We start from the raw sequence: 14,265 nt of genomic DNA, 5'->3' as shown, positions 1-14,265 counted from the left end.
ATCTGAAAATTGAGGAGTATAGTGATGGTGCTGAGATGGTCACCCTGGTTGCAAAGCTTAATCTTGGGCGCAATGAACAAATAAGTAGATAAATATAAACTCACACAGTACAGGTTGAGTATATCTAATCCAAAAATATGATATCTGAGATGCTCTGAATTTTGGAGTTTTTCTGGTTAAGGATGTTCAGCCAATAAAATCTATGCAAACATTCCCAGATCTGTAATCTTAGATGGTTCTGGTCCCACGCATTTCAGATAAGATACATTCAGTTTGTATGTAGTATAAATTAATCAATGATCCACGTCTTAATACAGTACTAACAGTTCAGTTACAACAGTCTAGGCAGGCAAAATAAGTTTTTTTTTGGGGGGGGGGGGAATTCTGTTTTATTTACTTGAAATATAGAGAGCCAGAAACAACTTTCCACATGCTGGCTAACTCTCCCAGTGACTGCAACACCCAGGGCTGAACCAGGCCAAAGCCAGGAGTCAGGGACCAGGAACCTTATGCGAGTCTCCCATGTGGCTAGCAGGGGCTGTGGCTCTTGAGCCATTATCTGTTGTTTTCCCTGGCACATTAACAGGGAGCTGGTTTGGAAGCGGAGCGGCCGGAACTCAAGCTCGTATGGAATAACAGTGTGGTAGGCAGAGGCTTAACTTGCTTCACTGCAGTGCTAATCCCAAAATACCTTTATAGTAATTTAAAAATATCTCTTAAGGCTTTATGCATTTTAATATAGGTATTTGACAGTTTGCAGAAAATAGAGTAGAAAGGATTTTCTTCTCAGTCCAGAGAACAGTTAAGTATCTAACTTTGTCATAAATTGGTTCTAATTTACAGTTATCCTGAGATGGGTATAATGTAGCTTTCTATTATACTTAGATGTCCTGTCCAGCAGGACAGTCAACGGGGTCGCAGCCACCTAGGAGAGAATGAAGGGACAAGAGACACAAAGAATGGACAGCAAGACAGTAGGTCTGATCAAGCTGTCAGTTTATTGATTTCAACTGAGGGTTTTTATATTCTTCAGTAACTAAGGCTCAGGGAAAGAGAAGCTGGGACGCAAGCCATGGTCTCAAGACCGATTGTTCTTGAGCAGCCACCATATCAACAATAGTAACCAACATATCGACAATAGCGTAGGTAATCAGTAACAAGATGTTGGTAAGTACAGCATCAATCACATTCTGAAACAGTTGCTAGGAACAATTCAAGCTAAGCGTGTGATTAGTTTCATAACTTCTTTCCCAAGCATCTAGCCAACCGGGGGTTTCCACTGTCCCATAGGTCTATATTCAAAATGGCTTCAGTGTGGCTATAGCGCACGGCTCCTGACACTTAGAGAAATACTTTTTTTGGTCTGTTTTCTAGACTACACTTATTTTAGCAGAAATAAAGATTACTGAAGTAATACTGGAGAGAGACCCACTGACAGTCATTTCAGTGGACATTTGGGCCTGACAGCAAGGAAGGGGAGGAAGCAGTAGGCGGCAATCAAACACTGCAGGGTGGGTTCACCGGCCTGAGGCCAAATCCCCACACCTGTATACCACAGCACCTCACTGCCCTACATCTGGGCTCAGATGAGGGTGGGTATCAGAAGGTTATATCTGCGGTTATAATGGTTTTCTCCAGACTTCAAGAAGAAATAGAAGTTTGCTTGCTATGGATTGTGTAACTGAGACATTGGGCATGTTTGGAAGGAGTCCCACAGTTGCTTCCCAATATAATGATAATTAACACTAGCCTAAGATTTAACTTTTTTTCTTTTTAAGATTTTTTTTTTTATTAGAAAGACATAGATAGGCTGGTGCAGTGGCTCAACAGGCAAATCCTCTGCCTTGCAGCTGCAGCATCCCATATGGGAGCTGATTTGTGTCCTGGCTGCTGCTTTCCCCCTTGCGATCCCTGATTATGGCCTAGGAAAGCAAGTTATTTGGCCCCTGAATCCATGTGGGAGACCTGAAAGACGCTCCTGGCTCCTAACTTCAGTTTAGCTCAGCTCTGGCCATTGTGCCCACTTGGGGAGTGAAGCAGCAGATGGAAGAGCTCTCCCTCTGACTTTTCCTTTTCTCTGTAAACCTGGTTTTCAGAAAAAAAAAAAAAAAACCTTAGAAAAGAAAAGAAATCAGGGTGATGGGATAGGGAGAAAGAGGTCTGTTGGTTCGCTTACCAAATCGCCACAACTGTGGGGGCTGGGCAGGCTGAAGCCAGGCGCTTAGAACTCTGTATCTCCTGGGTGGGTGACAGTCTGAGGACCAGGCTCATGACCTGCTGCCTTCTCGGGTGCACTGACATGGAGCTGGGATAGAAACAGAACAACTGGAATTTCAAATGGCACTGTGAAATGGGGGGTGATGCTGGCCTTGTAGGCAGCAACATAACCCACTGCACTACTACACTGATCCCTAAAATCTGCTAACCAGCACTGTAGGCTAGTGACTGAAGTCCTTGCCTTGCATGCACTGGGATTCCATAAGTGTGCTGGTTTGCATCCCAGCTCCCTGCTTGTGGCCTGGGAAAGTAGCAGAGGATGGCCCAAAGCTTTAGGACCTGCACATGCATGGGAGACCCAGAAAGAAGCTTCTGGTTCCTGGCTGGATTGGCTCAGCTCTGGCTGTTGTGGCCACTTGCGGAGTGAAGCAGTAGATGGAAGATCTTCCTGTCTGTCTCTCATCCTCTCTGTAAATCTGACTTTCCAATAGAAAAATAAGTAAGTTAAAAAAATCTGATAACTGCTATATAAGATGGTACTAGAAAGGTTATCAGAATTGGAAAAAAATTCTTTTAGACTTATCACATCTGGCATTTTCTTATGTGAACGAGGCACATAAGAAAATTATGCATCGGGCTTGGTGTGGCAGTCTAGCAGCTCAAGTCCTCGCTTTGCATGTGCCAGGATCCCATATGGGTGCTTGCTCTAATCCCGGCTGCCCTGCTTCCCATCCAGCTCCCTGCTTGTGGCCTGGGAAAGCAGTCGAGGACAGCCCAAAGCCTTGGGACCCTGCACCCACATGGGAGACCTGGAGGAGGCTCCAGGCTCCTGGCTTCATTTTGGTTCAGCTCTGGCTGTTGTGGCTGCTAGGGGGCGTGAATCAGCATCTGACTTTCCAGTGAAAATAAATCTTAAGACAATTATGCATCAATTTCAAATTTTTTGTTTTTCCATTTTTCTTCAAATTTTTAAAATATCCTCAAATGCTTACACCAGCTGGAAGCAGAATGATAGCAATATAGCTGGGACTCAAGTTGGCACTCTGTTAGGAGTGGCAGGCACTCACACGGAGATTTAACCCACTACACCACAGTCCCTCCCCTCAGTGCTTTTTGTTTGCTTGTATTTTGTTTGTTTTGATTAGACAGATTGCTTTTTCCATTTCTAATCTTTGAAAGTAGATACAGATTTACCTACACTGAAGTTGATTTTAAGAACACAAAAAGTTGAGCACAAAGCTTAACATTAAATTCAGAATTATAAAAAGAGAGAAAGATGCTGAGTGGTTGCTTTCAACAGAAAACTGACCTTCCCAGGTGGTCACTGACAGTGGGGTGATCCTTAACCAGGAAAAGCAAGCACGAGGTAGTGTATGAGCCCTGTGCTGGGGCTAGGAGCTGTGTATTTAGTTTGTAATTAGTTGTACACATCTGTATTACTTTAAATTAAAAACTTAATAGCTTCTGAAGTAGTGTGACTATAAGACCATAATATGTCTTTGAAATTTTCATACAAAATGTAGTTTATGAAAAATCTATGCATGAATTCCAAGAAATATCTTGCCTCCAAGTAAGCATCTCTGAACCCAATTTTCCATAAAGTTTTTCTATATTTATTTTGGGCACATTTATTAATGTGGTTTTAATATCAGTGTACTCATTCTCTTGTAAAACAAAGTATTTTAAGTGAATTAAAACCACTGTTTTTTTGTAGTACTACATGAATTGTATTTGCTTATGTGTATCTATTTATTTATTAATTAATTAAGGATTTATATATTTTTATTGGAGAGGCCGATTTACAGAGAGAAGGAGAGACAAAAAGATCTCCCAAGCACTGAAAGGCTATCATGGCCAGATCTGCGCCAGTCCAAAGGCAGGAGCCAGGAGCTTCTTCCAGGTCTCCCATGTGGGTATAGGGTCTCAAGGCTTTGTTTCATCCTCCACTGCTTTCCCAGGCCATAATCAGGGAGCTGAATGGGAAGTGGAACAGTCAGGATGCAAACTGGCACCTATATGAGATCTCAGCACTTGGTGATGGAGGATTAGCCAATTGAGCCAGAGTGATGTCCACATGGCTAGTATTTTAAGTACATCATGACCATATTAAAATTATGGTATTTTTATATAATATTCCAAGAAAAATTACCACCAAGTTGTTGCAGTAGATAATAATCCCTCTGACTTGCTTGTCAGTTGCCCCCGTAGGTCTGGTTAATTCTAGGTCAGCATCATTAATGGCATAATTAAATTAATGCAGAAATACAGAACAAGTAAACACAATGCTCAGTGTCTCAAACATCTGGTCACTCTTCCAGCTCGCAGTGTCCCAGTGCAGGTCTATGTCCCCACTCTGATGGGAACCAAGTGGGGCTCCTGTCCTGCATCCAGAGATGGTGCTGGGAGTTCTGGGGGGTCTTCCTGATAGACCCTTCATCCAGTGTCCCCCAGGATAAAGAACAGCAGATGGGAGAAAAGCCTTCGGGGATGTTGTAGAGAAAATACCACCTTATTGATAACACTAGAGAGTCCAAGGCAGAGAATGAGAGGACACTTGGCATGGTTTTTAGAGCAGCCCCAGAGGGGAGGGGATGTTTTCTGTGGGACTTGACCAAGCTCCTCTCCAGTCTGTGTTGACGATGGCTCTCAACCTCTTTTCTTGGGCTGGGAGGTGCTCTGTCTCTGGTGCTAATGGTGCATGTTTCTGATGTTCTGTTAGTACTTTGGATCTGCAGTGAGATGCGTTGTCACTGCTCCCTTAGAGCTAATCCTTATTTTTCTCATGACACCATTATAAATAGAAATTGAAGCGGGAACCTTTCTCCCCTTCTCATTGCTGACTTGCAGCTCTGTCTAGGAGCTGTGAAGGTTCTCCTGTGACCTCCTGCTCTGGGTTGAGGGATCAGGGCAGCAGCTGTAGCATACACGAAGGGCCAAGCCAGGTCTCAGACAGCACCTTGACATTGCATCAGATGTGTGATGCCAGCAGTGAAAACAAAAGCTTAACTTGTGGCACCATACCACTAGCTGCTCAGTTAACTTCTTAATTGCCATCTCTCTCTCTTTTTTTAATTATATAATTAATGCATGCAAAGATGTTAGTAAAGGAAGTACTGAAAAAAATGAAGTACTGAAAGCTGTGTGGTTTTTTGTTTGTTTTAGATTTATTTAATTTAATTGGAGAGGCAGATTTACAGAGAGGAGAGACAGAAAGATCTCCATCCACTATTTACTCCCCAAATGGTCACAGTGGCCAGAGCTGCGCCAGTCTGGAACCAGGAGATTTTTCCTGGGCTCCCATACAGGTGCAGGATCTCAAGGTTTTGGCCATTCTCTACTATTTTTCCAGGCCACAAGCAGGGAGCTGAATGGGAAGTGGAGCAGCCGGGGACACAAATTGGCACCCATATGGGATCCTGATGCTTGGCACGGGGTGGGTTAGCCAGTTGAATCATTGCGCCGGGCCCAAAAGCTGTGTTTCTGTGAGAATGAGGTCAATCCAAATCAGAGTTAATATTTTGTTTTTGTTTTTTTACAAGACTATTTATTATTATTTTAATTTATTCAAGTATTTGTGTCCCTGCTGCCCATGAGAGACACGTGGAGGGAGTTCAGACTCCGGCCTTCTTCCTGGTCCAGCTCCCGCTGTTGGCAGCTTTTTGGGGAGTGAGCTTGTGGATAGCTGGAAGGTTGACCTTGTTGCCTCCTCTGTCTCATCTCTGTCTTTAACATACATAGCACATCTTTGTATAACCAGTATTGCTACAATAGCTTTCGTGCAACTCCAGGGCCACTATTCACCTAGTGATGTCTTAGAGTTTGAAGTTCAGCCAAGAAACAAACTGATTTCAGATAATGTTCTTTTAGATGGAGTAGAAGTTTGTATGAAGCATAATGCATTGGGGCACTTTCAGGTGCTCAGTGGGCAAGTCTGTACAGATTGGAACAGTCCAGTTAGTTTTACAGAGATCCAGCTTGGGGGAGACTTTTTGGTTGCATTTTGGACAATTTCCAATTTCGTGAAGCCTGTGAAACAGCTGACAAAATGAGTAGGGTGTGGGGATGCACCCGACATGAACAGTGTTCAATCAGCAAAGGTCAGCATGAAAAATAAGTTTGGTGGTACTAAAATACACGAGATTCAAGAAAAAATGACGTTTCTCTTATAGTGGTTTTGTAATTTGACTTTAAAAAATCACTTTTGTATATGATTGGACATTGAAATTTGTTGAGCCCCTTTGATATGTAGTGGGTTTTATAAAGTTTATTGACTTCTTTATTGGAAAGAGAGTGAGAAAGAAAGATAAGAGGTCTTCTGTCTCCTGCCTCACCCCTGATGTTCCCTGATGTACTCGTGTGTGTCTGTGGACGCCATCCAGCCCTCCCAAGTCCCCAGGCCATCATCTGCTGCCTTCTGGGGGGCTGCAACCCAGGTGCGCCAACCTGGGGTGTACATGTCAGAAGCACTGCTTAACTTGCTGAGCTACGAGACCCCCACCCCCTTCTAGTGATTTTTGCTAAATGCTTCGAGTTTATAGGTATTGATATTTGTAGGGACTTTCAAATTAACTCATTTGCCCATGAGATGTTAAGACAGACCAAGAATTGGTAAAAAGATGATTTTGGGATGAGAGGACCCTGAAACCAGCGACAAGTTGAGCTTTAGATAACTGTAAATCTGCTGGTCTGCGGTTCAGGGAGGCTGGGACTGTTGATATTGTCACATCTGTTTTTCTTAGTCAAGTAATATGGGAAGCCCTGGTAATATTTTTGTTCTGTTATATTAAAGAGTTTTTTTAACTGTATCAGAAGGTAGATCACTGAGAAGTTTTCAAGGTGATTGAGGTTTTTAAAACCAAAGGACATCTTGAAGTTGAGGTTGATTTGTGATTGAGTTACTTTATATGAACTCTATTGTGTCTCTGCCTTGGTAAGAAAAGATTTTTTTTAATGAGTACTTAGGATAGAATCTGGATATTTAAATGCATATTCCATGCAGTTAAAAGATTATTTAGTCTTTCCCTCTGTTTTTTAGAAACAGTTATAAGTAAAGATAGTTAATAAGTTGTGCTGTCTTGTAACATTTTCTTCTAGCTAAAAAGTAACTTGATGTCATTTGGCTCGACTTCTCTGCTACATGTGTTCTCGTATTTATTTATTTCTCCCTAAAATGCTGATTATGAAAATGAGAAAACTCAGTGTACATTTGGCTTGGATTCTGAGAACTGTTTTCAGTAGTGCCCAGTTAGTTAGTTCCACTTATTTAGTTTAGACTGTTGTTTTTTTTGAACTGCTTTTTCCACATAACCTGTTCTGAATTAGTGCAGAAGCCATATGCCATATGTTTATGGTTTCTTTCTTTTTCTTTTTTGGTATCAGTGAATGTCATGTATTCAGTCTCGTTTATAAGTAGTAGTCTCAAAGATAACCCTTAAACTATTTTTAGGGATATTTAGTGTATTATGATGAGAACTCTACTTGAACATCTTAATTCTAAAGGGACAGTAAAACTGTTTGAATTTTATACCCTCCAATGTAATTGTATTAAGTAAACAAATTATTTTTTCCAGGCAGACTCCAGGTTAAAAGCGCTTAATGCAACATTCAGAGTGAAAAACCCAGACAAGTAAGGTTTTGTTTTAATAACAGTTCCTATGTTGTTTTGAATGGTTCCTATCTATTTCATTTTTCATTTCTGAATGTGTGCAATTTATTTGCATAGTGTTTAAAATAGTAATTCGTGTCTGATAAAAGTCCTTTTTAAAGTCTAAAGCTGATTTGGAAACTTGTTAGCTTAACTGAATTTAAAGTTGTAAATAACTGAAGTTTTCGAAAATGAAAGCACTGCTGTTTTTAGAAGGATTTATTAAATGCTGGTAGTGTCAGAGAAATGACAATTTTAATTGCATCATTTTCCTTGTATGATTTTGCCTGTAAAATATACACAGAGCACTAGATGAAAATTATGTACTTACATATTTCAGAATCAACAATGTTCTTTGTATGCCAAAAACTTGATAGATAATGCATACTAGCCTAATGATTTCATGGAAGTATATTTGCCTGACAAAATTTGACTTCCTAGTATCAGGTCGGTATTTGGGAGAGCTTTCCTGTATTCAAAGATGCCAGTGTATTCAGAACTGACTTTCCTGAGGAACAGGAACCGGGTATTTAAGTCTGTGCTTCTGTGCCTTCTCTGAATGTGGGCTAATTCAGGTACTCTTCTGCGGACCTGCAGTTTGGTCCATCAGAGCCCAGCTCACTTTGCCATGTTTTTCAACTCTGTTAGGATGCTTGCAGGGAGTCCTTAGGTGTTGATTTCTACACAGTGTGCATTCTTCTCAGACAAAAGCTTCGTTTTGTTACCTAATGTCCTATTGTGTCGACTTTACATAAATAGAACATTAATTATAATGCCTCTATTTTAACATGAAATTTGAATATGAATATTTTGAATATTTGAATGTTTAAAGTTTTGATAATAGTAAGTTGAAGGCTTTATTTTTTTTCTGTTTAGTAGACTTTGCTTTTTAAAGTTGTTTTAGTGAAGTTCATAGACAACTTGAGAGCAAAGTACAGAGTTCTCTTACTGTTTCTGCTCCTGTCACCCTACCCCCATCACAGTGCTGAATTTGTTGCACCAAGTCTGCATTGAGCACAGCATTATTACTCAAAGTCCATCGTTTATAACAGGGGCCATTCTTGGTGTTGTGTCTGGACAAATGGAAAATACAATCTATTCACCATTATAACATAATACATATGAATCTCACGTTAGATGTTTAATTGTATATAAAACAATGGTTTTCTTCTTTTACAAGAAAGCCAGGCTACTTAGGCAGTTAAGATTATGATTTTATGAGGGGATTCCCAGAGTTTCTGAACTGTCTGCTTATGTCAGTTTGCTATGAAGAGAAGACTTTTTTTTTTATTGTATTTTTGTTGACAATCTTTACATAGTTAATTACGGTAAAAAAAAAAAAAGGTTCAGGGGGTGTAGGGAAGTGGGTAATAGTATTATGTCCATATTGTTTCCATCATGTATCTGAGGTAAAGGGGGGTATTGACGGAGAAGCCCCACCCAGTTTCCCACCCACCCCAAGTCCCGGATGTGGGGTATGCTCTGAGATCCTTGCTCAAATGGTTTTAATAGTTCTCCAGTTATGAATCGCTGCCAGTTTCACTCGATGAGGTCGTCCACTGATTGACACAGTCCATCATAGAGTCTTCATTTGCCCAGTATTTCGCTGCCTACATATGGCTGAGATGGTTGATTGACTTGCTCTGTCCTCTGTCTTTTCTTGGCTAGGGTTCTGAGTTCAGCAGTTCGATTGGGGGGAGATCTCCAAAGAAACTTTGAGGCATTCCCAGACCAGATTCTTGTATGCTCTAGCAAGCACAGGGCCCGGCACAGTCCATCACCACGATCAGCTGGTGGTTTTAATTGCTGGGTTGGTTCTGTTTTCAGTCCCGAGTTGCACTGGAACCAATGGGTGTTGCAGTCCAGCCTGGTTCTGCCCAGCACATACTCGGCCCTCACATCAACCAGTGGGAGCTGCAGCCTAGTTGGGGCGACCACCAATAACCCCCACCAGGCCCGCCCCCTACCCTGGCTTGCCAGGATGTATAGCAGACTAGTCCAGTCTGTCCCACATCCTATTTGGCTCTTGTATTTGTCAGTGGGTATTAAAGCTTAGTTCCATCTAACCAACTCAACCATCCAACCCTCACGGATGTTGTTGAGTGCCTCTCTGTCTAGCCACCCCAGCCCCCATCTTAGTTTCCATGCCCTCCCGCGGGAGTAGTAACCCAAGAAGGGGGAACCCACTATTTCCCTCCCAGGTCTCTTTCAGTCCCGGTTTATGCACTCTTCGGGTGGTTCTGTGATTTGACTTGACAGAGTTAGTCCCCAGTGCCAGCTTCTGCCGGTTGATGTTGTGGCTAGGCCCAAACATCTCTCACCCACTCTAATTTATGCTTGCACCAGTAGGAACAATCAGCCCAGCCTGGCTTTTCCCTGATCTAGTCCACATGTGGCGCACAGGTGTTGCAGCCTTGCTTAGTCTGGTCTGTCCCCATCCCAGCCCAAGCTCTCCAGTGGAGTAGCTGTCCGGCGAGGGGACCAGCCCCTTAACCCCCCGCCGGCTCTGTCCCTCCCTTCCTGGATCTCATGTGTGCTGGTTGGGTGCTGCAGTCAAATCCAGTACAGGCAACCTCACACTAGTGTTCCATAGTGTGCACTGGTTTTGTCGCGACCAGTCCCGGCTCAACCCACACTCTGTTCTGGTGTTCGGATTTAACAGTGGATGACATGAACTGACTCAGCCTGGTCTGCCCCTGACCTATGCCAGATGTGTGCCAGTGGGAAACTTTCCATGGTCTATTCTGGGCTGTTTTCCTATCATGCTTCTTGCGCTTACCTGCAGGGACTGTGTCCTGCCAGAGGAATTGCCCAGGCTCCTCCATCAGAACCCCTCCCAATGCCAGATTTTGCGCATACCAGGGGGTCCTTGAGCCAGCTCTATTCAGTTCACCTCCTGTCCTAGCAGGAACAGTGGCTTTTCCTGGCTGGCTTTCACCCCATTCTGGTTCTTGTTGTTGGATGTTTCAGCCCAGCCATGGCTCGTCCATACCCACGTACAGCTCACGCATGGCTCAGCAGGGGGGTTGAGACCCAGCCTAGTCAGTTCCACATCTACCCTGGTTCTCCATGACACCAGATGATGTTGGGGTCTGGCCTGGCCTGGTGCATCCAATCCCAGCCCACACTAGTGCCTCGGGAGATTGCAACTGTTTCCTAGATAGAACGCAGCCCCCATTCCAGCACATGCGCCCCTTGGTGGGAACCTCAACCCAGTTAAGGTGTCCCCTTACTTCCGAAACTGGGCCTGTTCCTAGCCGTAGATCATGTGCCTGCCAGTGGTTGCTCTGACTCAGCTTGTCTCAGTCCCTCACTTGTCCTGGCCTCTGCCGTAGACTGTGTGGCTTAGTGTCCTTGACTCAGATAGACCAGTAGGTGCCAGAGCATGGCTCGGCATGACCTGTGCTCTGTGCTCCATGCTGGTTTCTAGTTTTGCTTGTAGGCTAAGGTTTGCTCAGTCCTGCCCAGTACATTCTGTTCCGTTACCAATTTCTTCAAAGGAAGAGTTACCGCCATTGGGAATGTTAAGGATTGACTGAGATCCCAGAAACACAGTGGGATCATCCTGGAGCTACCTAAGCAGCGATTCAGACAACCAATACGCCAGAGCTCCCTGGCCGGGCGGCCAGCAGGCAGAGCCTGGCACCACATGGTGCACTGGCCGACCTGGGGGAGGCCGAGGACTCGTTCACTGCATTGCGGCAGTGTCTTTGGCGTGAGCCCCCAGCATTGGGTCTGACCTGGCAGGGGCACCCCCCACAGCCGCCACACTGTGAGGAGCGTCACTTGCCCCCGTCACCAAGGCCCACACCCCTCGACTTTTTTTTTTTTTGAGAAGACTTTTTTTTAAAGTTCATTTATTTTTTTGAAAGACAGATTTTTTTTTTTTTTTTTTTTACAGAGAGAGGACAGACAGATTTACTCCCTAAATTACCACAAAAATCAGAGCTGAGCAGCTCTGAAGCTGGGAGCCAAGAATTCCTTGCAGGTCTCCCACATGAGCTCCTGGGCCCAAGGACTTGGGCTGTCCTCCCACTGTTTTCCCAGAACATAAGCAGACAGCTGGATAAGGAGTGGAGCAGCTGGTATGCTGGTGCTGCAGGGCAAGGATTAGTATGCTATGGCATTATGCTAGCCCCAAGAGAGAAGGGATTTCTGTAGTGAGCTTTTTCAGTGCTCTCAAAAGGCACCATAGTAAAAACACATGCAGATGGATAGGGAGGCGGGAACTAGAAAGTTTGAAACCAAAGAAGATGAGGGTAGAGAGAAGACTGATGTATTCTAACAGTCACACAGACTACGGGCTCATGGAATTGTTTTTCCTCTGGGTTTATGCTCAGATAACAGCTGGTTGTACAAGTGCGAAAACTGTAGAGCTGGAAATACTCCCAGTGTAGGACCAACACAATGACTCAACTGGCTAATCCTCCACCTGCAAGCACCAGGATCGCATATGGGGGCCAGTTCCCATCTGTTCCACTTGCCATCTAGCCCCTTACTTGTGGCCTGGGAAAGCAGTCCAAGACTGCCCAAAGCCTTGGGACCCTGCATTCATGTGGGAGACCAGGAAGAAGCTCCTGGCTCCTGGCTCCTGGTTTCAAATTGGCTCAGCTCCAGCTGAGTGAACCAGTGGATGGAAGATACTTCTGTCTCTTCTCTCTCTAAGTATGTCTTTCCAATAAAATTGAAAAAGAATACTTTCAGTGTAGTACGGTAGAAAAAAGTAAAGCCATTTGAAAAGAAGAAAGTGATATGAAATAGACAACAATTAGATTCCAGTTTTTTGTTTGAAGCATTCAGCTTTGAGGTTGGAGAGAGACATTAGTAATAGCCTTGATGGAGGTTATTTTCAAGGCCAGTCTTGGGATGGATGTTGTGACACAGTGCATTGAACTGCTGCTTGTGATGCTTACGCTCCACCTCAGAGTGCCTGGGCTTGAGTCCCACCTGTGCTTCCCGTCTGACTTCCTGCTAATGCACCTGGAAGGCAGCAGATAATATCTCAAGTACTTGGTTCCTATTACCAATGTGGAACAAGAGGATAGAGTTCATTCCTTTTGGCTTCAGGCTGGCCCAGCCTCAGCTGTTGCAGGCATTTCAAAGAGAGGGATTAAATTGGCAAATAGAAGATCAGGCTGGGCCTGGAGCAAAGGCTCAATAGCTAAATCCTCACCTTGCAAGTGCCGGGATCTCATATGGGAACCTATGAGACAGTTGGTGTCCTAGCTGCTTCAGATCCCATCAAGCTCCCTCTTTATGGCCTGGGGAAGCAGTAGAGGATGCCCAAGATCTTGAAACCCTACACCCACCTTGGAGACGCAGAGGAAGTTCATGGCTTCTGACTTTGCATCAGCTCAGCTCTGCCATTGTGGCCACTTGGGGAGTGAACCAGCAGATGGAAGATCTTTCTGTCTTTCCTTCTCTCTGTATATCTGCCTTTCCAATAAAAAGAGGGAGAAAGAGAGAGCGCATGTTGGTCTCCATAGCTCCCTCATTGTTACCCTGCCTTACAAAACATTAAAACTTAAAAATTTATTAAAGTTAAAATTAAAAACTATTTTTAAGTACAAAGCAAGCCTGGATAAACTCAGATCTGATTAGGAGAGGTACCACTTCAAGCTTAGGAGAAATAACTACAAGTAAGTAGAGAATGGAGAAGAAGGCGAAGCCCAGATCCTGTAGTGAAGATTGTTGTAAGAACAGAACATACATGTAAGGTGAGGCCCTGCAGTACATTAGGGGTAGGCAATCTCAAACTTGTAGTCTCATCAGAATCTGCATTTATATGTTAATTTTTATGTCTCAAAAACAGGCTTTTAAGATATATGAAAATTCAAGAGAGAAGTCTTATGTAAGCATCTCAGTCTGAAGTCTCTTTTTAAATTCCCTCCTGTTAAGTGAAATTACATCATTTTGAGATTTCATATGATTTGTATTCTTTATCAAAAGACATCTCATCTTTTTTGGTGGGAGTAGATTTTATTACCAGATAGACAAGTAGTTCTTGGATCTGTTGGTTTATTTCCCAATAATGATGTTCTCAGTGGCAGGGACCGGATCAGGCCAAGCTAAAAAAATGAAACTGAATCCATATCTCCCATGCCTGGAGCCATCACTGCTGCCTTGTAGGGTCTCCAGTAGCAGGCAACTGTAGTTAAGAGTGAGAGGCAGGCATTGCCCCAGCACTGAGATAATGGGACACAGTTGTCTCCACCTGTGACTTAACTGCTATGCTGAAGGGTCCTCCGGGGTTCCTTACTTTAATGTGCAGATATTACTAGTTCCTGACTTGGGCAAAGAACTTATGACTCTCATTTACAGGAAAATTAATTCCTTCATTCTGTGAAATGCACATTGTCATCTAAAACTGAAGTTTCAGTCTTCACCTTTAAATCTTCTGATCT

General features: G+C 43.5%; 1 protein-coding gene across 1 annotated transcript in view; it reads left to right on the top strand.

Annotated features, from left to right (window-relative positions):
* Nucleotides 1-14,265, top strand: part of SNX4 (sorting nexin 4) — a 62,656-nt gene that overhangs the window by 24,167 nt on the left and 24,224 nt on the right. Inside the window, exon 6 of the mRNA XM_058662038.1 lies at nt 7,788-7,843. Within this exon, the coding sequence (XP_058518021.1) occupies nt 7,788-7,843 (56 nt within the window). The remainder of the gene's footprint in view (nt 1-7,787; nt 7,844-14,265) is intronic.

The sequence above is a fragment of the Ochotona princeps genome, chromosome 3, assembly GCF_030435755.1.
Source record: "Ochotona princeps isolate mOchPri1 chromosome 3, mOchPri1.hap1, whole genome shotgun sequence".
Classification (NCBI taxonomy): Eukaryota; Metazoa; Chordata; class Mammalia; order Lagomorpha; family Ochotonidae; genus Ochotona; species Ochotona princeps.
Note: the sequence above shows the minus strand (reverse complement) of the source record. Positions and strands in the feature narration are given on the sequence as shown.